This window comes from Zootoca vivipara, chromosome Z1, assembly GCF_965207765.1.
Source record: "Zootoca vivipara chromosome Z1, rZooViv2.hap1.1, whole genome shotgun sequence".
Taxonomy (NCBI): Eukaryota; Metazoa; Chordata; class Lepidosauria; order Squamata; family Lacertidae; genus Zootoca; species Zootoca vivipara.
In genome coordinates, this window is record NC_142583.1 from 10,221,437 (window position 1) to 10,248,912 (window position 27,476).

At 43.5% G+C, this 27,476-nt stretch overlaps 1 protein-coding gene across 2 annotated transcripts in view; it reads right to left on the reverse strand.

Moving 5' to 3' along the window:
• Positions 1-5,756: 5,756 nt before the first annotated feature.
• The window catches only part of SEPSECS (Sep (O-phosphoserine) tRNA:Sec (selenocysteine) tRNA synthase), a 33,836-nt gene continuing 12,116 nt past the window's right edge, over positions 5,757-27,476 (reverse strand). The window contains exons 6-12 of one of the 2 annotated variants that reach the window (XM_035112526.3): positions 24,282-24,384; positions 17,734-17,863; positions 17,521-17,612; positions 9,103-9,196; positions 8,350-8,440; positions 7,617-7,846; positions 5,757-7,089 (exon numbers count right to left, since the gene is read on the reverse strand). In XM_035112526.3, the coding sequence (XP_034968417.3) occupies positions 7,052-7,089; positions 7,617-7,846; positions 8,350-8,440; positions 9,103-9,196; positions 17,521-17,612; positions 17,734-17,863; positions 24,282-24,384 (778 nt within the window). In that variant the 3' untranslated portion in view covers positions 5,757-7,051. Of the gene's footprint in view, positions 7,090-7,423; positions 7,847-8,349; positions 8,441-9,102; positions 9,197-17,520; positions 17,613-17,733; positions 17,864-24,281; positions 24,385-27,476 lie in introns of those variants that run through there. The other variant, XM_035112525.3, reaches the window with a different exon arrangement.

Here is a 27,476-nt window from a genome sequence, read left to right on the forward strand (position 1 = left end):
GATTCGGCGGTTTTGAGGGGAAGATTTGGAGGAGTCCCATACGGTCAGAGAATGTGCCATTGTGCCTTGAGTGAGGTAGAATCTACAGAACACATTCTACTGAGTTGTCCCTTTTATAATGATCTAAGGCAATGTCTTATAGCCCCGTATTTATCTCAGTTTAGTTCCCGACTAAGAGAACGGCAGGCAGCATATTTGCTAAACAAGCCCACTGGGAAAATAACCTTCTCAGTGGCTAAATTCCTTTTCCTGGCGCTCAAGTGTCGGAAACGTATAATCGAATGTCTTGATGCGGGTTACCTGTAGGAGGTTTAGTAGTGCGGTCATACCCCATTTATGTATCCTGCTGATGCCCTCAGTTTTATATTTTTATATTTTTATGTATCCCACTGATGTCTTCAGTTTTATATTTTTATGTATCCCGCTGATGTCTTCAGTTTTATATTTTTATACTTTATGTATCCCCCTGATGCCTGCAGTTTTATATGTTTATCTTTGTATTGAGAAATGTTTTTGTTCTGACTATCGGTCGAATAAAGTATATTGATTGATTGACTATTTAATTCAATGGGGTTTATTTCCAGGTAAAAAGAATTAGGATTGCAGACAGAGGCTGCAAACACTCCATACATTTAAAGCATATCCCTTCTCCCAAAAAATAATCTCGGGGCTCAATTCTCAATACTCCAGAGTTAAACAAATATATTTGGGGCTATAAAACATGCTGTGATTCTGTCCCTGGGCGACTTAACATGGGGCTTACTTCCAAAGCAATTGTATGCAGGATTGTGGCCTGAACGCACACTGTGAGCAAATCTCCAATCATTTGGTAGGAGCAAATGTCTGTTAAACATTTTTTAGAGCAGTTTTAAAAAATGCTTGTGACCTTGATATGGTGGCCACAGCACCTGTTTTCCCCTGATAAGATCGTTTTTTATATATATTGCCTTCTTTGCTGCAGTATTTCTGTCTAGAGTAAGCAAATTCTCCTAAATACTGCCTAGGATTCGGCTGTTTGGAATGCTGACCTGTATTTCTTGACAAGGAGCCGGGGCGGGGGGCGGGGGGAGGTTGACTTGCAGTAAAGAGCCAAATGGGATATATCACGAGGAGAGGGAGGAGGAAAACAATCTTAGAGCACTTTCTTTCTCAATTACTGAAACCGAACAGTTTAACTGGCCATCAATTGGCTTTCCAGATGTCATTTTGTTGCTCTCATATTCATCTATCTGTCAATCCTACAAACAGTGAGGAAGCAAACTATGCATTCCGCAGAGTTCGGAGATAATGGCTGTGCATACACAAGAGACTGTGAAATAAATATTTTGGGAAGGGGAGGCCAGATTTGCCATTAATCAAAAGAGTTCTGAAAGTGGTCAAGACTTTGATCTGATAGGCCTCCTATATCTTGAAAGCTGAATTCAGCAGGTGAAGCTTCCCCCTTCTTGCAGATGAATCTGTTGAAATCCTGCTTGTTAGACACAGAAGCTCTCCTAGGTAAAAAGGCTGGCATCCCTCATTCTTGTCTCAATCATTCCTTTTTTCCTTCATAGGGTCTGCATCAATTGTCCTAAGTCAGGCTTCCTCAAACTCAGCCCTCCAGATGTTTTTGGCACTACAACTCCCATCATCCCTAGCTAGCAGGACCAGTGGTCAGGGATGATGGGAATTGTAGTCTCAAAACATCTGGAGGGCAGAGTTTGAGGAAGCTTGTCCCAAGTTAAGAAACCATCCTTAAGATGTACCATTCTCTAGTTTGTTTATGGACCCAAAAGACTGATATGAGATGAAAAACTTCAGGGAACAAGGAAAAGAGTTCCAGGATAATGATGGGCCCTTGATTCACTTTCCTTTCATTTCACGCTGAATTCTTTTTATTAAGCTCATTCATCTCTGGAAGGCAGAATAAGAGAAGTCTGCTTACCTTGAATGGTCAGGCGGCACAGCCTGGCTAAGTCCATGTCCGCGATCTGGCACTCTGCTGGGGAGAATTGCAGCCTGCCTGCAGATCAGCCAGCTGTAGGCAGACTTAGGTGCAAGCATCCCCCAGGGAATGGTCCAACTAGCCAATCGGCGTCCCTTGGCCCTGCTCCCAGAGATAAACTGGGGCCTGCCTAGGCCTCCTCCCCAGTTTGCTGTCGAATCACTTGTTCACTTTTTTTGTATGTAATCATCTAAAGATGCTACAAGGGGCAAGGGGAGTGGGAGTTGGTCATTGGCCATATTGGCTGGAATTGGGAGTCCAGAAACATCCGGAGACCCAAGGTTGGGGGAAGATGCATCATCCAAGCATTGTGCTAGGTTGCAGAGGCTATTTAAGGTTACGCAGGTTAGCAACAGCTAGGGGAAGAACCTGTTTCCAGGCAGCCCCCTTCCTATGGAGTCACTTCCCTTTAGAACCCTTCCAAACACCGATACTGATGATATTTTAGGGTTTGATAAACACATCTCTGTTCACTCAAGCCTTTTCTGGGATTTAAGACCAGGAATTAATTAACGGTGGCCCCGGCGATATCAGTAGAATTTTACATATATATTCCTGAGACTTTATTTTATCATTTTAACTCGTACACTACCTTGAGACAGATTGTAATAGGCAGTATAAACTTTTGTAAATAAAACAAACATGTTCTCCCGATTACCCCCATTAGAATTATTTTTGTTTTGGAATTAGCTTGTCTGAAAAGCAGGGTAGAAATTCAAGAAATATACAGCAACCCAACCAACTGTAAATGCTGATGTAAGGCGGGAGCATTTGGTAAGCTTCTGGGCTTTATCCCTTTCTGCGAAAACTGATGATTACACAGTATAGATCTCTTGGCTTGCATATGTTAAGCTGCAGTGCCAACCTTTTTACATTCACAGCCCTTTTTGCTTCCTTCACAGGCTGCTTGCTGCATTCGGTAGGTTTTTATTTCTTCGCAATATTCTGTGCTGCAGCAACTTCCCAAAACCAAAAAGATGTTTATACATTTTTATTAATTTTTTGCATTGAATAAAGGGATTTTCTTGCATTCCCAAGTTTGCTATTCAGTATAAGGACAAAAGTAGATGCAACGCTGAATATGTCTTCATCAGGCATGAGGGGGACACTATTTTTATTAGAACTGCAGCACACTGTCTTGTCTTAACCCTTTCCTCCCATACTGTGATCCCAACTAAAGGCACCCCCACATACACACAGAGCTGCTGGTAGCCGAAAAACAATTACAGTAATGTAACTTTAGGAATGGGGGCTTAAATTTGCCTGCTTTCCATTTCCTTTCTCATTTCTTTTGTGCCATACCTTTTAGATTGCAAACCTGCAGCCAGGAACCGCCTTTGTTGTTTGATCTCCTAACAGAGCTTAACAGCCTCAAGGCACTTACTTTCTACATTATTTATAAATGCTGAACTTTACATCGCTATAAAGGACTAGAAACTTGTTCTATAAAGATGGAAGTTGAGGTTTTCAGGTGCTACTCCTCCCCAAACTCCCAGGAATCACATCCCATACACCACCCTAACTAGGAGGAGTTATACCCGTCAACACCCTCCTTATGACCAATAATCCTTGGGACTATAAGGACTCACATTTGTGAATATAGCATTATAGGGACATCAATGCCTTTTACCAACTGAGGCTGGTTTGACAGCTATGGCCATTCCTGGGCCAGGAAAGCCTTGCCACAGGAGATCATGCGTTGGTTATTTCAAAACTACATCACTGCAATGCGCTCTATGTGGGGCTTCCCTCACACTTGATCCGGAAGCTGCAGTTAGTGCAGAATGTTGCAGCACAATTGCTGGCAAGGGTAAGGCCTTGCCAACATATAACATCTGTGCTCAGAGATCTGCGCTGGTTGCCGATTTGCTATTGGGCCAAGTTCAAGGTGTTACTATTAGCATATAAAGCCCTTAATAAGCTGGGACTGGTTTACCTACGAAATCGCCTTGACGTACACATAGCTACTTGGCCAATTTTATTGGCAGAAATGGCACTCCGACAAGTGCCACATAATACCCGTTCTGCATTTGTAAGAATTTGATTGTTTCGTGTGGCAGCACCTGCACTTTGGAACTCCTTGCCTCTTGAGATCCAATTGTAGTTTTTTATGCACCTGATAAAAAAAAGCTTCCTGTGTAGGCAGGCCTACTCACATGTTTAGAAAGTTGAGCTGTTTGTTTGTATTTTAACTTTTGAACTATGGTGCTGGAGGAGACTCTTGAGAGTCCCATGGACTGCAAGAAGATCAAACCTATCCATTCTTAAGGAAACCAGCCCTGAGTGCTCACTGGAAGGACAGATCGTGAAGCTGAGGCTCCAGTACTTTGGCCACCTCATGAGAAGAGAAGACTCCCTGGAAAAGACCCTGATGTTGGGAAAGATGGAGGGCACAAGGAGAAGGGGACGACAGAGGACAAGGTGGCTGGACATTGTTCTCGAAGCTACAAACATGAGTTTGACCAAACTGCGGGAGGCAGTGGAAGAGAGGAGTGCCTGGCGTGCTATGGTCCATGGGGTCACGAAGAGTCGGACACGACTAAACGACAACAACAACAACATTTCAAAGTAGGGTTGTAAATTTCCCCCAATTTTACTGTTTTGTAAACCACTCTGAGTTTTTGTTTACAACCAAGTGGTTGTAAATTTTATGAAATAAATAAAAACAATAAATAAAATTTAGGAACTATCCAGAAGGGCTGGCACATTTGCAGTTTGCTGACCTCGCACCTCCACTTCTACATCCCAGTATACAGCAGCAACCATCTGCTACTGCTGGAGCCAGCCCTGGCAATCTGACACAGTTTAGGTGGCCTGGAGTTGGGAACGGTGCAGTAGGTAAGGGACAGTAAGAATCACCTTGCTTGAGCAGATTGAGATCTATCCAACTCGCTCATTTCCAACTATGGCTAGCCATCGGATGTCTCTGGAAAGCTCCCAAGCACCGCATGAAGAATAAAACATCGGGCAATTTGACTATTAGTTATAGATACAACTATCCTCCATGAATTTAACCCAACCATTTATCAGCTTCGGTAGGCCAACCAACGTTTTCCAGAAGTTGTTCCAGCTCTCCACATCAGTCATCGTTTTTTTTATAACCCTCCAGCTCCCATCAGGACCAGCTGGAACAGCCAAAAAAATCAGGGCTAATGGGAGCTGCATTCCAAAATATCTGAAGGTTGGGGAATATTGCTCTATCTAGTTTAAAGCGCAGTATGGTGTAGTGGATGAGTGTCAGACTAGGGCCTAGGAGACCAGCGTTCAAATCTCCGCTCAGCCAGGAAGATTACTGGGTGACCAGTCACTGCCTCTCAGCCTAACCTACCTCTCAGGGTTGTTGTGGGGATTAAAGAAGGAAGAGGAGAACCATGTACACTCCCTTGAGCTGCCTGATGGAAAGGTGGAATATAACGCTAATAAATGAATATATAAATAGCAGGGAAGCTAAAAGTTCCTAAATGTTCATAGCCTTAAAGGGAATTTGCCTACTTAAGAAAATTGCACAATTAGCATGAGCTGTCACATAATGTCACTGGCTGCCACTATGGTGAAAGCTGCCTCGTGAGAGACTTTATAAAGAGGCTATCACATTACCATAAAAGCTGCACACCAGCCCTAAGCACGGGGTTCTCAACTGAACTGGTGATATTGCACAAATAAACGAAGAGGTCTTTTAAGTCATCCTCTCACAAATTATAAACAAATCAGGAATAAGTGAGTTTTGGTGGGTGGCAAGGTGGGGGGTAGAAAACATTCACCACAAAAAAAACCAAGGAAAAACTTATAATTTATTCAATTAAGATTACCAGAGCGCCCACCTAAATTTACCTGAGAACATGCACTGATAGTAATTACTTATTCTCATGTCTACAGCAGCCTGTTACAAATCAAACTCAATTATTTGAATTAAAGCTCTTAAGTCTAAAGAATTCAGAGGTTCTTCAGCATGCATAATAACCTTGTATTGAGTCTTGTGTGTGGGTTACCTTTGAAGCTTCTTGTTCTCACTGGCAGAACTACACAATCTTTTACCTTACTTCCCTAATAATAAAAAGTTGATGCTTCACTTTAAGACGCACCTAAGGGTGCTCTGTGAGTGAAAAGGGAACAGCAAGGTTGCAGCAAATAAGGTAAGAGTGTAGTTACGTATGTCATAACATCCCATATAACCAAGTTTGAATGTCAGACCGCAAAATACAGATGCGTAACACACAAATGTTATCTAGATGACTTTTCCTGACACAAGAGAGAGAACAAGAAACAAACATGTGCCAATAGCACAACAACTTCGTACTACTGCTGCAACAGTTATGAATCAGTCACTAAGTATCCTGACTCTGTTGTGCATAAATGGCAATCACACATATACTACAGTTGTAAGTATAGTGTAATGCAGGCGCCCCCAAACTGCGGCCCTCCAGATGTTTTGGCCTACAACTCCCATGATCCCTAGCTAACAGGACCAGTGGTCAGGGAGGATGGGAATTGTAGTCCAAAACATCTGGAGGGCCGAAGTTTGGGGGTGCCTGCACTAAACCATGGGTAGGCAAACTAAGGCCCAGGGGCCTGATCTGGAGGGCCGAAGTTTGGGGACGCCTAGTATAGTGTAACAAGATCACAAACAGGAATAGCTACTGCCACATATTCTTTAGCACATAAAGGGTAAATTTATACCCAACTTCCATGGCTACCATTTCCTTCTGCCTGAATCTCACATCACAGAGATAACTTCTAAATTCGCTGACCGTAGGCAGTGCTACAATGCTAGGGGGCCAACCCAGAAGTGGAAGGAATGCTAGCTGGCTCTGACGATAACTCTAGACTTCAGAATTACATTTTGGTGTTACTGTCATGCATATTAAAATCAGCTCACAGGAGAAATGGTCCCCTTTTCGAGGCACTACAGCAGTGGTAGTCAATATGGCATCCTCCAGATGTTGTTGCACAACTTCCATGTCCCTGAACGGCGACTATGCCGGTTGTGGCTGATGGGAGTTGGGAGTCCAACAACCTCTGCCCATCATGCTGGCTTCTCCCGAACTCTAAATAGAACGCAAGGCACCATCACAGGGGAACCCATAAAGCTTCCATCTGTAAGAGGTCTGTTCAGTCAAAAAAAAAGCAAAGCCTATTGGAATATGGATGAATTAAAAATGAAATCCCTTTTCAGTTAAATCGTTTTTGCTCACATGCAAAATGGAGCTCGTAAGGTAGAGAATAACCTTTTATCGCTGAAAAGCAATGCACCTGCGTTATACAGAAAGGAAAACTCCCTAACCTATGAACTGGTTTCTTAGGTGAAAATAAAGCCACGCTCCAATATTTTATCATTCGCAAGGAAATGCGAATGTGTAAACATAAAGAGGAAAGTGCAAGACTCACTGAAATGAACGGGAGCTGCACAAGAGCACCAATGGCGCCCTTGCACACCTCCCATTCATTTAAATGGAATTAATGCACCACAGGAATGTGTCCTGCATCGCTTACATTTTGATTACCCCCCCCCCATTAATTTTACTGCAGTTGCACTAGATGACCTTGATATAAGTGCTGGACACCCTAAGTTGGGAAGCATCTTCCTTAAGCTATTTTCGGTCACCTTCTTCGACTAAATTGCACTTTTCCATACCAGAGGCCTCTTCTTCATTCAGTGCCGGGGAACCTTTTTTATCGTTCTTTCCTTTACTTAGAGCCTTCAAGCACTTATCAAGTCTTTTCAAGAACACATCGACATCTTCTTTCGTCATTCCAATGGCTGAAGCAGCATTGAGGTAGGCACAGTGGTATTCGTTTGTGTGGGCCATGAAGCCTTTGAAAGTGTAACCACTCACTGTTTGCTGAGACCCAAGGGGAACGACCCTGAAAGGGAGGAGAAAAAGTTACGTACTGTACAGAAATACACCCAGAAATAAAACACAGAACAACCTAACTTGTTGAACTTTTCAGGGGTAATTATGGTGACTTAAAGGAGGGAAACCTACTAAGAGTCTCAACCACCAATGCTGGCAGTCACGGGCTGTGAGACCAACTTGGGATCCAGGAGATCCAGGGCCAGCTCAGCCCTGCCCTTGGAATGCCACACTTTGCGACTTTCTGCGGGCAGGATGCTACCAACGGGCCTCCCCCGCCCACATAAGGAAGCTTTGGATTCCAGCTGCCCTCACCTGGGAGTGAGTGCCACTGAAATCAGTGGGATTTGCTTCAGAGTAAACATGCATGCAACCTCTGTCCTGCCAACCTCTGCATATCTTTTGGGCCAGTTTTGAGACTGGCTCCAACGGAGGCGACACTTGCTCCCAGAAAACTTGCTTCAATGCGTTTTTGAATCTGAGACGCTAACGGAAGTACGGTACTGTACTTACCTTGCGCCAGACACTTGTCTGGTGAAAAGCATAGATCCAAGCTGCGTAACAGCTGCACCACTTTGTTTATCTAGCTCTCTGAGTGACATAGCTGAAAATACAAGTTAACAAGGTTACTGAAATTTATAATAATTCCTTTCTACAGCAAACACTAGTAGAAAGTTTTGGAAAAGTGTTTTCTCTCTCTCTCTCTCTCTCTCTCTCTCTCTCTCTCTCTCTCTCTCTCTCTCTCTCTCTCTCTCTCTCTGTGTGTGTGTGTGTGTGTGTGTATGTATGAGAGAGAGAGATGCCTAAGTGTCCCATTCATAGGGGGGGGGATCAGCCTATTTATTTATTTTCAACATTTCTATAATTCCCATTAACAACAACAACAAAACTTTCCCTGGATTGTTCAGAAGTAAAAATCACAAACCACATTTGCCATGACACATAGCTGCCAAGTCTCCCGTATTCCCCGGGAAACCCCCGTTTTTCCAGCTGTTCCCAGCCGAAAAAATGGATTCCCCCCCCCCGGTTTATTCTGGTGCGGTGGCCATTTGGGAACTGGGTGGAGCATGCTCAGAAGCGACTTTTGATGCTGCTTTGCCCAGTTACAAAATGGCTGCAGCGCAACTTCTGCTGCGCTACTTCCGGTCCAGTCCCTTATTTCTCAGGCCGGAACTTGGCAGCTATGCATGACACAATCACCCTCTGCTTTATTACACCGCAGATTTCTTCTCTGCAGATGCAACCATCCCACAACACCCTAATTACCTAAGGATATGGGGTTGTGAGGGGTTTCCAGCAGTCTCTCATTGTAAGCTTCCGCTAATTTCTTCACATTCTCCGAAAGGTAGGAAAACATTTCCTAGGGGGAGAGAAGGGGGATCAACTTAGTTCTTTTTTCTTTTTTTTGCTATTCTTCACCGGAAATTTGTGTCTTCAAGTTTGCTACCTAATATTTCCTACTTAATATTTAGATTAACCCATTAAAACAAGAGCAGCAGCAAGCAGGTTTGAGGTCGCCAAAGACCAGGAGCTTCTGGCTAATCTAACAGCACTGAGGAAACAAACAGCAGTGTCTTCTTGCATATTTTTACAGGGACCAGCTGGAAGGGTATAGCCAAAGACCGGGGAAACTTAGCCAGTCCCAGGTAAAGCTTGTCTCCCAAAGTAGGTGCTCCCCCCCCCCCGGGAAATCTGTGTTTTACCACTCTGATTCAGCAGCAAAACACGGATTTTCCTGGGGAAAGCACCAGGACAACAAAAGAAAAGACAAAAACATAGGACGCAGACATGTGCCTGGAAACACAGCACAAAGGAAGTCTGGATGAGCCCTGAGTTCAAATCAAATTAATTTCTCAGACAGTGTAGTGGCACGAAAAGCTTTGGAGGCAGGGCAGGGATTAGACCAGCCTCCTCTCATAGAACCAACATTATGTCCCACTCCTGGGTAGTGGATTTGGCAGCAATCCTCTCCCTCCTCTACACACTTTGGCTAATCCCTAATACCACAAGGAAGCCCAAACAAAGCGGCTTTCAGAGCAGAGCTTTTAGGAGCTTTTTGCAGCAGTAAAACCAGCTAATTTAAAACCAGGACATTAAAGCTATTAATTAATTGTGGCTGGCTGGCTGAAGTGACATGGTGAAACAAGGGGGAACGAAACAGTAAACACCCGTAATTTATTAAATGATCTGCCTTTCAGAATTATTCCCCCCCCCCATTTTAATAAGCATCTAGATCTTACAAGCTGCTAACTAAGCAGTTTACTGTACAATAAATAAGTAGTGCCATGTATCCGGCAATACTTTTTGTGAGGCCAAATCCATATCTAACCTCTATTAGAAAACCTGGCTACTCTGTGAGGAATTTACGAGGACTCCAGACGCAAGTTTTACTTAAGAGAAATGTAACTGAATTCCATTGATTTTTCTACATTGCAAGTGCTATATTTAACTCGAGACACAAAAGGATCTTATCATACTAGAAGAGTATTGAACAACTTAAGCACTGAAATGCCAGCTAAATTTCCAACGGGGGAAGTGAAGAGATTAGATTAAAAAGCCAAGTAAAACAATGCTTTATGCTAGAGCAGCAGCATTTGAGGAAAAAACAAAAAAAAATGTTAACTCCAAAATGTGTGGCATATCCACAGCTCTTAAACGAGTATGGATTTCAATAACTAGTAACCCAGAGATATTCACAAATTGCTAGAACAGAACCATATGCTACTCTGATGTACTGAGAAGCCATGGTTTGGCAATATGAGAATGAGCTTTGGGGTCACCTGCTTCCCCATCCCCCTTCCATTCCTTTTTTTGTGTGCCAAGATTAGAAACTTCTAATCACTTTTTGTGGCAAAGTTTGTCTATCTAGATAAGGCATCCCCAAACTTCGGCCCTCCAGATGTTTTGGACTACAATTCCCATCTTCCCCGACCACTGGTCCTGTTAGCTAGGGATCATGGGAGTTGTAGGCCAAAACATCTGGAGGGCCGTAGTTTGGGGATGCCTGATCTAGATGAAGTGGCAAACCAATGGACCACAAAACGGAATCCAACATTTTCTCTTTGCCTTCCTCCGTTCCCCGTATGCCAAGATTAGAGAGCCAGAGTCTTGTGCCTGGTGCATGTTCATAATGCCAACCATGGTTTAGTGCAGGGGTCAGCAAACTTTTTCAGCAGGGGGCCAGTCCACTGTCCCTCAGACCTTGTGGGGGGGCGGACTATATTTTGAAAAAGAGAACAAATTCCTTTGCCCCACAAATAACCCAGAGATGCATTTTAAATAAAAGCACACATTCTACTCATGTAAAAACACGCTGATTCCCGGACTGTCCGTGGTCCAGATTTAGAAGGTGATTGGGCCAGATCAGTCCCCTGGGCCTTAGTTTGCCTACCCATGGTTTAGTGCAGGCACCCCCAAACTTCGGCCCTCCAGATGTTTTGGACTACAATTCCCATCTTCCCCGACCACTGGTCCTGTTAGCTAGGGATCATGGGAGTTGTAGGCCAAAACATCTGGAGGGCCGCAGTTTGGGGATGCCTGGTTTAGTGTTTCATCTAACTAGACTTTCCAAAATATTAAGTGGAGCTTGGAAAAAAAACCCAGCAAATGAATGGTTGGGATCCAAAGTGCAATGCACAGGTGCTTTACTTACCCATAGGGTAAGTAAAGCACCTGCTTCCTTTTCAAGTATCACCCCAGCACTACCATAATAATGGCTGCTGGAAGGAAGTGATCTTTCTCCACCTGTGCAGATGTGGAAGGGCTATTCCACACAGACAAGTGGGGAGTTTGGATCCTGCGTCATCTCAATCAGTCAAGACAGATTACTGACAAAAGCACAACACTGCTCCTCCATTGCACCCATGTTGCACGAAACTACTAAGATAGGCAGTGCAGTACAGTGGGTAAGGCTAGGTGGGGCTAGCAATACCTGCATTCAACTATCTGCTCAGCCGTGGAGCACACTGGGTGGTTATATATGGGATGGGAGAAGGATGGAATGCTGTTTTAGGGGATGGGTGCTACCTTAGGGCAAAACACTCCCTAGCCATATCATGTGGCTGCTTGCTTCCCCACTAGGCAGCCTGTTTATTTGTGTGTGAAAACCCCCCCAAACCACCCCCCAAAGTAAGACACAGAGGACACAGAATATTTGTTTAAGGTTTTTTGGCAATAATTTGGCCACAACTTTATCGATTTCAGCATGTGAGTGGTTGCTTAGCCATTGGTTTCCGACTACCTGAACCTGCACGGTGGCAGGAACACGACTGACAACTGGATTCCACCAGAGGTCAGTAAGGGAAAACATTCTGGGGGAGCACAGAGCTGTGTTCTGTCTCCCAGCTCACCCCAGGTGCTCCCAGGGACTCTGGCGTGGCTCTAGCCCTGTGACAGGGTTCGGACGAAAGCAAGGCGAGCCCCTGGATTCCTTTAACGGAATTCCCTAGTAGCAGCAATGGAGGGGCACCAATGCCTAACCGCCAACTTTACAAAGTTGTGAAAATTTGCTACACAGTAGGCAAAAACCAAGCGGTACCAGCCAATCTGCCAAATGGCAAAATTCCTACCGTGTCCCTGCTCCAAAACAGACGACCCCTAAACAGGCATAGCAAGGTCAAAAGAACAACCCTAAATACAGGGAGGGAAGGCGGATGATCCGGTGCACGTCGCGATAAAGAGGAAGCTCCACGTGACGTGCAGCGGTTTAAATAGCCCCTCGGTTGCCAATCAGACTCCCAGGAAGCCAAATTCTACCCCAGCAACCGAGGGGCATCCAATGGGGGTGTGTGGCTAGCCAAACGGTCCCGTCCCAACAACAAGGAGGCAGTTTCTGGAGCTCCCCCCGCAACACGTGCTCTCCGTGATGGAGGACAGAATTTGTCAACAGTATTACAAAAGCACTGGAAGCCTCCAGTACTTTCTCTGGCCTTGCAAAAGGCTGTCATTGATCCATTTATTGCTCACTGAGGTGGAGAGCATGAAACATGTTCCTTTGCATCATGGAGCGGGAGGAGGAATCTGGGCCGAGCTATCAGGTTCTGCTGCAGAGAGATTAACCTCCCCTCTGCAAGACACTGCCCAGGCTCTTTATTGATGCAAGCTCAAATAACCTGCAATAAGATTTGACATGAGGATAAGGCAAGAAAAGGGAGAAAATTATTCTGATTTTTTTTTTAATAGCCTGGCTTCTCTTTTTTTGAGTAGGTGTAGTGGAACCAATATAGAAAAGAGCAGTCAATGTCAAGCTATAAATAGCTCCTGCTGAGAACATAATAGCTGTGCCTCAGCTTTCACAGAGCAAAAGGCAATAAACCACCACTATTAAATTTTACCATTCAGGAACACACACATTCAAAGTACACTAAACAAAGAAGAAAATCGAGGTGATAGTTCTTATTTCTACAACAAATCTGAAACAAGAAACTGATTCACAACATTTAGAAAATAACGCTTATGGGGCAGAACTACTTTTTCAGCGAAAATTTATGGTTGGGTTGCTTAGATTTGCTTCTTCACATCTAATTCTTTATTTGTTATATTAACCAAAGCAATAACAAATGAGTGACATATTAATCATTTTTAAAGATATATGGTCTTCATTGAACTTTGTCATCTACCAAAGCCAAATTATTTGTGGTTCCCAGCAAAATTATCCTTAGTTCCTGTGGTCCATATTCAGTTGACCCGTTGCACTGGCAGAAGCCAGCACATTAATTCCTGCTAGGGCAATGAGACTTTCTTCCTCCTCCCCCTCAAGTGCACTCTATCTATGCTATCCCCAAATATTCTTTGGAAGGTTTGAGAAAACACCAGAACGGAATGATTTTGGGGGGTAGTGGGGGGAGAAGGGTCCATTGCACAAGCAAAATCCTTATGCTGACAGAACCTTAGCACAGCTCTACATTCAATACAACCCTAAGTACTGACACTAAGCCTCAACTTTATAGAAGTATAGACTGACTTTTGAAACCTGTGTGTATGTGGACTGGAACAGTACAGCTGTTTTCATATTTAAATGGTAATAGTATATTTGGGAAGAATCATTAGGAATTTCACTTACCAGTAATTTCATGCCAAGGTGCCACTATGGGGCTTTCATGGAACAATTACAAATTAGCTGTTCCTGCTGGTACCTAGACCGTTGCCCCTCAAATTTCTGGCCAGACTAGCCTCAACATTTCTGTATTAAAGACTGAAGCGCATTTCCCTCTTCTCTGATTACCTTTAACATAAAAAAAATCCTTCCAGTAGCACCTTAGAGACCAACTAAGTTTGTCATAGGTATGAGCTTTTGTGTGCATGCACACTTCTTCAGAAACCTTCTTCAGATGCATGCACACAAAAGCTCATACCTATGACAAACTTAGTTGGTCTCTAAGGTGCTACTGGAAGGATTTTTTTTTATTTTTTTTCCGACTACATCAGACCAACACGGCTACCTACCTGTAACTAGTACCTTTAACATGTAAGAGTAAGAACATATTGCCCTTGCAGGAGCTTTCCCTCCCTGCTTCTTCAACACGAGTCACTGATCTGCCTGTGCCTCCTGGCTCTCAAAGGAAGCAAACCCTGTACAATGACTCATGCAGAGATGAAATAGGCAGCCGTCCTCTGAGTATGGTAGCTAAATCTGCCATGCATTTTCAGCAGGAGTGACTGACAGATCCCATCCCATCTGATGCAGTCACGGCAGAATTGACACCAGCTTTCCTCACATGCCAACACACACACACACATACACACTTTGGGAGGTGTTAAGATCAAAGCAGTGAATCATGCTTTGATGTAGAGTGGCTTCCTTCGTATATGCGTGCATGTGGGGTACTCTAGATTCACATGACGCTTATCTTATTTATATCTCGTGACATGCACTGCTAAAAAACTACCGACCTAGACACAGTATATCTTGACCTTCTTATTGTAGCGGCAAATGAGGAGGCAGCACCACATGTCATATTCAACCATTTGTCTGCAGGCCACAGGTTGGGTTTTTTTTTTTTTTTGCTTACACAGAGCAACCGCACAACGGCACAGACAAATTAGGCATGAATTAGAGCGCCTTCTATGTTAGGTAACAGCAAGTCACTTTGCTTCTGCCTAACACAAGAATAGCTCTAAGCTTGCAAAACAATAAAATAATATATTAAATATTCAAGAGTTCAGAGATGCGAGAACTGAAGTAACATGCATTTGTCAAGAATCCCTTACATCAGCAAATCAGAAGATCTCCCACATCACGCTAGAGCGGGGGAAAGCAATGATACAGTATTTGCTGATGTACTGCCAATTCAGGTCAATTATTAGAGATTAGTCAGATTTCCACAAATGCACTTCAGTTAAAGCAGAGGAAACCTTGCAAGTATAATCTGGCTACCCTTTTATTTTCTTCTTCTTCCTCTAGGTCCCAGTTGCATTTTGATGTCCCAAGTTCTGTTAGCCTAACAATACTCCCAGAACAGACCCTTAAAAAAACCCCAGTACTTGAGAACCACTCTATTAAGCACCCTCTCCCACATACAAACACACTCCCTGAAGTGTTGCAGTCCAAGAAAGGGCAGTGACACAGCTAGGTCTCAACTTAGTAGTTTTACAAAGTTATGAACAAATTTAGGAGATTCTATTATGAGCGAGACACACAGCAAGGATGCCGAATTAAAATTGTACTTCCAATTGTCGTTTTTGTGTTTCCTAGAGTTTAAAGATGTTCTGGTGTGATTTATGGGTTGTTGACCAAATAGTCCCTCTGCAACTTCCAAGTGCATCACAACACTCACAAATCTTTTTCCCCTGCGCAGTGCTGGTTGTTGCACTGAGGCTGTGCTTGTGGACCTGTTTGATTATTTTTAGCTAGGAATCAATGAGGGAAATCATACCCTATTGATCTTATTAGGCCTTGTTGCAGCCTCATTCATCACAAGGTGATGGCATCTCAACTGCAAGACTTGGTGTTGGTTTGCAGGGACATTCCTGAATTACTCTCATCATTTCAGGCAGGGAAGTGCTGGGTGGTTGCTTGCAGTTTCTGCTGCAAGCTCCCATTCCCCAAACATGTGACCGAGACATGTCCACGACACGCTGCATTAACACACAGCTCTCTTTTTCAACAGTCTCACGCAGACCCAGCACACAGTTTTTTTTTCATTTGAGCAGTCAGGCACTTAATGCAGAGAAACCAAAGTGACAGCAAATCAAGGCAAGCATGGGGGGGAAAAGATACTTGCAAATTTGAAATCAGAGGGCTAGGTAATCCTATTATCAGAAAAATCTTATTGGGTGGTCTTGGGTATGTCTCTTAGTCTAACCTATTATAGTCTAAGACCATAATTCAAACCCCAGATAGAATGGAAGGGGCTCAATGGGGGGGAGGGGGACCACCACTGCACCCACAGCCTTGTGACTCACCAGGTAGAAGACACCAGGTCGGTCAGAATGTAATGCTAAACCATGGCTTAGAACTACATGGGCAAGCCTGAGCAAAGCATCAGGCTCTCATGGGAGACTTCAGTAGGGCAGGGCGATATATCGTCCAAAACCGGCTTAAAGTCCACATAATTTCTGTTTCATAATTTTTGACCTGGCAATATAACCTGAATCATGATGTGTGTGTGCGCGCGCTATGCAAAAATCACAATGCGGGGGAAACCGTGAAGCCAGCAATGATTTTCTCGTTAACTCTGCCGGCTCAGCTCTCCCCTGCCTCCTGCAGGGGGCAGCGAATCACAAGAGCAGGTGCCGGCAAAAATCATGATGTGAGAAAAACTGTGAAGCCAGCCAATGCTTCTACATAGCTCCATCCTTATTTCAGACATCGTGATATATTGGTATATCACAACGTTTAGCTGGTGATATATCACAATGTTGAAAACCAGGTATCACCCAGCCCTAGACTTCAGCCAAGTTAACTTTTAGTTTCAAAGAATCTCAGCTTAGTGCTATTTGTGAACAAGGTTTAGAACAAACAACCGTTTGCTAAAGAAGCTGGAGGCCGATGTTCTTCCTGGGGGTGGGGAAGAGAGAAATAAGATATAAATCATTTCTTTTCTCATTGGGGAGAACAAGCTATTTGAGTTTCTTTCATAACCCATGATCTGAATTTGGTTTGATTGGCAAGCTACCATTGTTCATTGTAAGTCAAGATTCCTGGTTTGAGCATTCCTGGTTTGTACATGGGAGAAAGCAAGGAGAGCGGGGAGGGCCTCAGCCTCACTGAGTCTCATCCATGTAGTGCTGAACTATGGATGAACTTTGCATGCATACCAGCCCATTGTAGAAATGTGGCATAACCAGTGGTACCTCCGAAGTTGAACGGAATCCATTCCAGAAGTCCGTTCGACTTCCTAAATGTTCGGAAACGAAGGCGAGGCTTCCAATGGGCTGCAGGAAGCTCCCGCAGCCCATCAGTCTGACGTTCGGGTTCCAAAAAACGTTTGCAAACACTCGCTTCTGGGTTTGCGGCATTCAGGAGCCAAAATGTTCACTCGCAAGGTGTTCTGGATCCAAGGTACGACTGTACTGAGCCTTGGTTGTCAGCCCATTTAAAAACAAAACAAAGACAAAGACATAGCTACAAGCCAAACAAGAAAGCTTCATGTGCCTATTGCAGCCGAGGCTCCAAAAAATGTTTGTTACATGCTTATTACAACTTAAGATGTAATTTGCCATCAGTTAATTTTGAAATATTACCTTTCTTTCTTTTAGCAGCTGTTGATACCCCTTTGTGCCCAAGGTCAGCAATGTAATGAGAACATCTAATGAAGGAGAGGCGGATGCTCTTCCTGGGGGTGGGGAAGAGAGAAATAAGATATAAATCATTTCTTTTCTCATTGGGGAGAATAAGCTATCTGAGTTTCTTTCAGGGTTGTTTCCTGAAGAAAAATCCATTTAAAAACTATATACCTGGGTACATTTTGCTGATCTCCTGTATGAAGGAGTCACTGAAGCCAGCAATGATAGCGCCACCTACTGGAACCATGAAGTTTTTGTCCAAACTTTGCACAAAAGCATCAATTCGACCTCTTCGTGCTCCCTAAAAAGATAGACACAGAACCAAGATGAGAACCGAGGAGACCGATCCTTAATCTATGTGATAAACAAGGAGTTGGTCTTTTAAAAACCCAGTTTTAACTGATTTTATATCTACTGCTTTTTGTATTTTTACTGTTGCTACGATAATTGCTTTTTTTTTTGTTTCTGATGTTTTTGATCTGTTTTATATTTGTTTTATGGTTCTCTTTTGCAGGCTAATTAAGAAATAAATAAACCCAGTAGGCATATGGACAAAGTATTAGTCAATGCCACCAACCATCAGTACAACCTACCAGGAAAATTTGAATTGTCAGTCCTTCTTAGCACTTATTTATTTAAAGCTACAGTACTTCCTGCTACTCTTCAGCTGCAAAGGCTCCCAGAGCAACTTACAGCTCACTAAAAAACAACAGTCTGCCTCCAGAAGAAAAAGAGATAGGGAAGGAAGAGGAAAGAAAGGAAACTCAGGCATTGGTTCTTAAATGTCTTGAAGTTTTTTAGAATGCGCAGCTGGAATGGAAATGAGAGGAGGAACCAAAAAGAAGTGTGTCGCCAGCAGAACCGAACTGACACTGAGAGTGGCCTTGCCTCCGCAGTAGCCTGATAAAATGACTCCTGCTCAGTGACAGTTGAGGGAGGGAAAGAACCAAAGGCAGCTAAGTCTCTTATCAGGCTCTTGCACAATTCCCATTCATGTCAATGGAGCTTGTTACAGGAGAAGTGTCTGGTAGATTGTGCCCAGGTTTCTTTACAGGGGCTCCTTTGTTCCTTGTTAAAAACTGTTTTGGAAAACCACGTCAAACAATAAAGATTAAAACCACAGGATGGGTCTCTTGCAACACTACTATTTTCCAAAATGTGCCATGAGGTTTTAGCCACAAAATTCCTGTTCACTAAGAGACCTTTCTGTAAAATCACGAATGCATAATCTCAATTTACAGTTGGAGAATCACCTTCTCTAAATTAATCTGCATTCTCAGGCTGAACTGCTTAGGAAGTGCGAGTCTTTTAACAGAAATATTTATTACCATATTTCTAGCCCACCTCACCAAGGCGACTTATGAGGCAGCTAGCATTTTAAGAATAGAAAACAAGCTAAGATAGAACAGCAGCAGAATAAAATAATCCAGCTAAGATCCTACAATCAGCAAGGAATAAAACAACAGAACAGCATACACTAAGTTAAAACATCTGTGCAGATAAACATGTCGTCCCCCACCGCCACCTTAGAGCCAAAAACTCATTGTAGGCACCAAGTGTGCAGTCCTATGGTGTGTGCTCCACAAGCAGGGTGCCAACACAGAAAAGGACCTGTTCTCCTGTTCCCCACCTACTTCTTCCCATCTGGTGGGAGAACTCAAGACAACGACCATCTCAGATAGCATCAGAGGATGCATTGCTCCAGAGTTGATCTCAAGCTACACAGGGCTTTATAGGTTAGGGTAAAACCAGTCCTTTGAATTGTACGTAGAATTGCACACAGAGCCATCCAGTGCTGCATCTAACAGCACCTCCAGTCTGTGAACTTGACCCTCAAGGAGTGGAAATCTATTCAAAAAGGTTTGAACACTCATCTCCCAGGTGTGGTCAACCATCTACCAACACTACCACCCTGCCTGTATTGAGCTTTAGAGTGACATTCAGCTATGTTTTGAGTAGATCCACTGAGATAAATGAGCACAACTAAGTTATATATTAACTTTAATAGGTCAACTCTGAGTACAACTTAGTTGGCTACCACCCCAAGAACCCACACATTTACTATAAATTGTGCTAAGCAGAAAACATATAAAAATATAAGTAAAAGTGATCCCTTTGAATGTCTTAACATAAATCATAAACAAACAGGAGCAAAACAGAAAGCAGTGTGCAACCCAGTGGACTAATGGACCAATTGTGCTACTCAGTATTTTCTTGACAAGGCTATCATTAGGAGTGATTTATTATTTCCATTATAGGTGATGTAGAAAGTTAAATTGTTCTTCACATTTTGATCTCAGCGTTCATATGTAACAGTGGAGCTTTCCACAATACAAATGTTAATTTGGCTGCAACCAGCTCTGAAAATATGTTTGTGAGGATGGGAAGAGTGGTGACTGTCCGGCCTATATCTTGTTCATTGTCTGCCACGCTACTGTCTTTACACGCATCTCGTTTCTGGCATTCAAGGCCTGAGGGGCAGTCTTGAGGAAAACAAAGGTAGGGTTGGCACAAACCCCACCTGGTCTCCCAGCGCCAGTTCTTACCTTCCTCAGGCAATTTAATAACAAGTCTGTGCTACAGAGGTCTCTCATCTTCAAGTTCTTTCATTAGATAATTCTTTATCTCTGGAATTTTCTGTCCTGACACATCAAGACTCCCCCCACCCCGCTCGGTTCTATATGGTGCAGCCGCCATACGACCGTCCCTCCCCAAACCATGTTTTGCAAATCAGGATCCACCCCTGAGGGTGCATGCCTACCCCAAAGCAAATTCCCACAACCCTTATCTTGTTGGTATTAATTCTGGTTTTGTTCTGCGTGTGTTGGTGCTAGCTTGTTTTCTCATCCAACAGAATCTAATGCCAGCAGCTGGAGTAGGTTGATATCAGTGTATGTTGAACTCTAAAATGCAGTTAGGGAAGGAAGGCGTCATGGGTGCTGTGACATAAGGGATAGAATCATAGAATCATAGAGTTGGAAGAGACCACAAGGGCCATCCAGTCCAACCCCCTGCCAAGCAGGAAACACCATCAAAGCATTCTTGACATATGGCTATCAAGCCTCTGCTTAAAGACCTCCAAAGGAGACTCCACCACACTCCTTGGTAGCAAATTCCACTGCCGAACAGCTCTTACTGTCAGGAAGTTCTTTCTAATGTTTAGGTGGAATCTTCTTTCTTGAAGTTTGAATCCATTGCTCCGTGTCCGCTTCTCTGGAGCAGCAGAAAACAATCTTTCTCCTTCCTCCATATGACATCCTTTCATATATTTGAACATGGCTATCATATCACCCCTTAACCTTCTCTTCTCCAGGCTAAACATACCCAGCTCCCTAAGCCGTTCCTCATAAGGCATCGTTTCCAGGCCTTTGACCATTTTGGTTGCCCTCTTCTGGACACATTCCAGCTCGTCAGGATACAGGGAAACAGACCCCACACCAAGGTGAATTCTCCACTCCAAATATCTTGATGCATTCCTTGTTTTGCCATATGCCTTTATTGGCCACAGGACAAGAATCGCATTTTCCCAAATGCAGCGTTTTAAAAGTTCAGACTCCATAACTACGTATGTCATTAAAATATCCTTAACAAACAGATTTCGGCAACAATCTAAGCCACATTCCTAAAATCCCAAGAAGTCTGGCCTATCTTAACATAGGGGTCACCCTCCCAAATGGAGGAAGGGGGGAGATCAAGAAAGCAGAAAGCTTGTGAAAACTGGCTAGCCAGATGGCTAGACAAGGACTACTGATGCAGAAAAGTTCCACAGTATTTATACTCATACTCAAGATAGGCAGTTGGAAAGGGGCACAAGACTCCTGCCTCAGCAGGCATCCCCATCACATGCTGCTAAAGGGCAGGTGTTTACTCAATCTGCTGCTTCTGGCTGTGTGTCCATAACCTATACATCAGCACAATCACACAGAGACAACAATGGCAAATCTGAGCAGCTCAACAATTTGAAGGAGCTCAAATTTTGCAACAAAGGAAGTTTCACAAATGGTGACGTCGTTTTGCATGAAGAAGTACTGGTGGCAAAAGCCCCCCAAATTGGGGAAACCATACCCGAGAGCTCGAAATGGCCTTAATACAGTATTGGGTTAACTGATTTGTGGGCTGAGCTGCCCGTTGGTTTAGAAAAATTAAGATGGAAGCCAATTCATATGCAGGAATCACATTAATAAACAACAACAACAAACACCTAGTATTTATATAGCACCTTTTCAGTCTTTTAAGACATGTATATATCTTTACAAAAGATCTCTCATGTCAATATTATTATCCTCACATACCCTGGCATCATATTGCAGGTGCATGCGTGCATGTGCAAAGTTTGGACTGATAGCAGCAATTCCTCCCTGCAAGGGTGGGGGCCCATTCAGATGCCCTATTCCCCAGGAGACTGATTCAGGAAACTGAGGGTTCCTGAATGTTCTGGAGGGATCATCCAGTGGAGAAAGCTGGTGATCCTGTAGAAGCCCTGGTTTTGCGATGGAATGGTGAGATGAAATATGGTTGACACAATCGCTCCTGAACAATGACTCCCTTGGCATTGTGGAGCTGAAATGGCTCCTTGGTATTCTAGGCAGCTTCGGGCTATGAAGCAAGCTGGATGAAGCAAGTGGCCACAAGACTTGCTCTGCAGCCAAACAAACCCTGGTTAGTGCACATAATCATGCAGTGTAGGCTACAAAGAAGACTCATTTTGCAGCCTGCACTGTAGCCGGCTGGTGAGTTATTTTAGACAGTCTATAGGTTACTTATAGGGACGCAGGTGGTGTTGTGGTCTAAACCACTGAGCCGTGGGCTTGCCAATCAAAAGGTCGGCGGCTCGAATCCCCACGACAGGGTGAGCTCCCGTTGCTCAGTCCCTGCTCCTGCCAACCTAGCAGTTCAAAAGCACGCCAAAAAGTGCAAGTAGATTAATAGGTACCGCTCCGACGGGAAGCTAAACGGCGTTTCCATGCGCTGCTCTGTTGTCGGTATTCCGTTGCGCCAGAAGCGACTTAAGTCATGCTGGCCGCTTGACCCAGAAAAACTGTCTGCGGAGCGGACAAACACCGGCTCTCTCGGCCTATAAAGTGAGATGAGCGCCACAACTCCAGAGTCGTTCGTGAGTGGACTTAACTGTCAGGGGTCCCTTTACCTTTACCTTATAGGTTACTTACTTCCACCGTGGGGCTGTTAGAGCATTTGAGGACCTGCTGTGTCCAAGTGGCTGCACACTTTGAGGATAAAGTTGCTTGACTTCAGAGTGACCTTAGCTCTGCGGTTGTCACAGTTGCAGATGAAGTATCCAATGCCATCGTCCGTGATGTGTTGTGGGATCAGTTTCAGCAGTTGATGTGGACAAGGGGCTTTCAGGTATATCCCCAGCTACATGTCCTCTGAGTCTACCCTGGCTTTCTAATTCTAGAAGAGTGGGTTGGATCAGAAGGTGCTTACAGCTTCATTGTGGAAGGGTGTGTGGTACCTGCTACCTTGAAAGAAGATGGTAGCACAGCCTCTCCTAAATAAACCAGCCCTGTACCCCTTGGAGTGGATTAACTATTGACCAGCTCCATGGGGTCACGAAGAGTCGGACACGACTAAACGACTAAACAACAACAACAACAACAAACTGCAAATACTCCTTTACTTGGGGAAGGCCATGGAAAAGGCTGGGGGATAGGAGCAGCTGCAAGCATTCTTGGGTGACACTGATTATTTAGATCCATTCCAAACTGGGTTCAGGCCTGGTCATGGGACTTAGTCAACCTTAGTCATCCTAATGGATGACCTTTACAGAGAGTGGGGTGGAACTGAGTGTGATTTTGCTCCTGCTTCTTGGTCTCTCTGTGGCCTTCAAGACTATGGCATCCTCCTTGGACTAACTCTGTGGAATGGGCACTGTTTGAATACTTTTTATGTAACTTTTTTATTGAAATGTTAACATTTTATTTCATATTTTTGTAAACCACTTATCAAGGTTTCCTTACAATCAAGCAGTATTTAAATTTTGCAAAAAAAAAAAGGTAAGAGAAAGAGAGGTTGCAGCTTTCCTAGGATTCCTTGCTAAAGCAAGTCTGTGGGTGCTGTGACATAAGGGATACAGGGAAACAGACCCCACACCAAGGTGAATTCTCCACTCCAAATATCTTGATGCATCCCTTGTTTTGCCATATGCCTTTATTGGCCACAGGACAAGAATCACATTTTTCCAAATGCAGCGTTTTAAAAGTTCAGACTCCATAACTTGCATCAGGTATTTCCTGGCTCACAACTCATTTCATTAGCCACTGCGCTATCTAGTCACTGCATAGCATATTCTCCCAAAGCTGTGTGCTTGATTTAATTTAATTTCCCCATTCGCTTTTAAGTACCATGACAGCTCCTTTTCTGTTGAGCACTATTAACCCATCCAGGTCAAGAGCCTTTTACTCTCCTCACACAAGTCAGGCTCTGACACTTCAGAATTCTGAAGAATGAGAAAACTGGTGTGGATCACGGAATGACCATTCCACATTCTAGGTTTATCTTCTCTCTCTTTAGCAGCTATTGTCCCTGCTCCTTCCACTCCCATTCTCTCAGGAAAATTTGTGACTAGTAAGAGAGTATAGATAAATAACAGAGGGAAACACAACATTGCCAGCTAGAAAGCGCCAAGTTTCAAAGTCTGGTGTGAAACTCTGGTTAATCTAGAGACACAACGTCCAAGATAAGAGGTAAATGCCCCTTACCTGCTGAATGAGATGCATACATTTGGAGGACTGGACTCCATATGCATTATTGACAATGTGGGGGATGTCGTATCTTGCACAAATCTCAGCCAATTCTTCCAATCTGCAAATATAAAATTGAAATTTGGGCAAACACAATCAAGGACAGAAAAGTAATAGAAGGGACCTGGGAGGAAAGACTGAAATGAATTAAAAGGAAACGTAAGGGAAACAAAGCAGAGCTCCTACTGCTTAAGATGGGATAGAAACTTTGACCACAGTTCAAATAGCCGCAAGGGGATTATGGAAACCCGATGACATATTTGGGGTTGACTTTGAACAGATGAGCATACCACCAAATGCTTTTGCAACTTCCTAAGTTTCACGCTGTTTGAGACCAAAGCGCTGAGACTATGGTATTAGTTCAAGAGTTATTTAGATGTTAGCTAAAGTTGCAGTCTTATCTATTTTTCTAATCAGTATTTGGACTAAGAATTCAGTTATTTTACGGTCCAATACAGTGGTACCTTCGCTGACGAACTTAATCTGTTCCGGGAGTCCATTCGACTCCCGGAACCATTCAAAAACCAAGGCGCGGCTTCCGATTGAGTGCAGGAGTTCGTTCACAAACTGGAACACTCACTTCTGGGTTTGCGGCGTTTGGGAGCTGATTTGCTCGGGAGCCAAGCCATTCAACAACCAAGATACCACTGTAGTGGAAAAAGATAGTTGTAATTATTTAGCGGCATTCCATTTCTTTTTTTCTTTTCAAATCACAACCTTCCCATCCATCTAGATTTCGACCTCAATGGGGACCAAACATATAAAGCAGGCATAGGCAAACTCAGCCCTCCAGATGTTTTGGGACTACAACTCCCACCATCCCTGACCACTGGTCCTGTTAGCTAGGGATGATGGGAGTTGTAGTGCCAAAACATTTGGAGGGCCGAGTTTGCCTATGCCTGATATAAAGTCTGTTGTGAAAATTTAAAAGTTCAGGACATATTGAAATGATTTAAACAAAAAAAAATTCAACTTTCTAATTAGGGCATTTTCGGGGGCAGGGGGAAAGTATGCCTACTAATTGAATGCTAGAACAGCTAAAATACCTGAACAGTACCCAAAGATCTTAGGATGCAGCTCCCATGTCTTTTATACTACAGAATCTAGGTCTAGTTACGGGAACAGCTGTGAAATTAAGGGCCATATCCAATTACGTATGCAGTTCCATTGGTGCTTCTTCACCTGACCCCTCCAGCCCCCTGGGACCCCTCAAAATCAGTGTGGGGAGCACACAGGAGAAGGAAAGAAAACTGATGTCCCAATTGTTTTGTCTGAGTCACTGTACAGCTGCAGTGCTACCAAGAACAGTGTACCTCCATAACATCCTGCCTACTGGACTGCCTACATATGTACAATTTGCACAATAATTAATACGATTCATAACCTATTGTGCCATCTGTGTAATGCTCAACTTCATGACACTTTTTTTTTGCTTCTCATTCATTCTTTTACATAGGAAATCAGGCTTAGGTTCAATGCACTGTATTTAGCAGGGGGATAACGAATTTGGTTTTAAGAGAATATAAATGTAGATTCTAATGGCTTTTTTCTAACTCAGATACAACTTAAAACCAAGTTATTTTAGGGAGCACTTGATATAATTTCATTTATTCAAAAATCCATTTATATAAAATCATCCATTTTTAATCCACCCTGGCCCAAGAGATGAAAAATTGCGCCGCTCGCCCCTGAGCTATAAATCCAATCCCAGCTAATTTGGCAGCAATTAAAATTATCATTCTCTTCCTGCAGCCTTAGTTTAAATGAGCTGGTAATCTATGTGCACAAGCGACTAATCCAAAATTCACTCTGTTCTGTAGCAGGTCTTTACTACTGTAGTGAAGCAAGTGGAGGAGTTACAAAGTCTGAACTGCAAAAGTCAGCTTATTATTTAAAGTACCAGTGGGGGGGGGATAGGAGAAAGGGTTCCAAAGGGTACACAGCACACAGCCACACACTATCAGAGAAAAAATAGTATTATGAAAACTATCCCCCAAATTATCTTTGCCGCAAAAGAGGTACACCGGTAAGACTAAAGTCTCAAAAGGGATACATGATTATTATAAGCCTGGGAAATACTGGTGCAGTAGATAGCATGTTGAACATGTATCAGAGAGGCTTGGGGTCAAATCCTCGTGCAGCTATGAAGCTCATTGTAGCCCAGTAATGTTCAGACACAATGCCAAACTGCAGTATGGTGGCAGTTTAACAAGAAGCAGACACAAGCTGCAGGTTCACATGCCTGCTCCCTCCTCCTTTTCCCAAAGTGTGGGGTGATCAGTGCTTGCCTACAAACCAGTGTCAACCCCAAGTCAAAACATTCCAAATATTATAGTTTTAAAAAATGTTACAGCCCATTTACTAAGCACGCCCTGCTTCAGAAGCCAATGCAAGGTAGGCGGCTGCATAGCAACTGAACCACCGCCTTCCTTGACATTTAATGGTCTGGGAGTTCAGGCAGCAATCGTTAAGTCTGATGTTATAGACTAGGATGCCCTCCTTGCACGAACCTCAATTACTTTTGCTCTTGGTTGCAGGAGCTCTGAACAGCAAGGTTGCAGAGATGCCAGAGTTCGAAGAGATTCAAAGGGCGACTCTCAAACATATTTAAAGTGAAATGCAGGAGGAAAAGGATGTTTTAAAACCATCTGCTGTGTGCTTTATTTTATATAGATAGGCACCTCCTTTGTTTATAAAAATATTTATAGACAGCCGCCACCCATACAAGAGCCAAGGTGGCGTTAAACAATATTTGCAAGCACAATGAAACATAAAGTACTATCAAAACAATAGAAAATAAGCATAGAAATGAGTGGCTCGTATTGAAAACGTTTTAAAAACTGAACAGGCGTGCTGGCATAAAAAACGTCTTCAAAAGCCGCCTGGAAATTAGCAGTGAGAATGACAGCTGAGTCTCTTCTAAAATAGAATTGCACAATGTGGGACCAGCAAGTAGCAACACTAAATGCCCAACTTCCAAATGAAGCCAGCTGAGGTTCTGAAACATTGCTTTGCCAGATGATCTCAGGGACTGAGCTGGAATGTACCACATAAGAGCTACACTACAGCAATGTTTTTAAGAAAGGCACCTCTCTTCCTCTCTGCCTTTCCTAAGCCTGTTGCATACATAATGCACAGGCCCATTTGACGGTT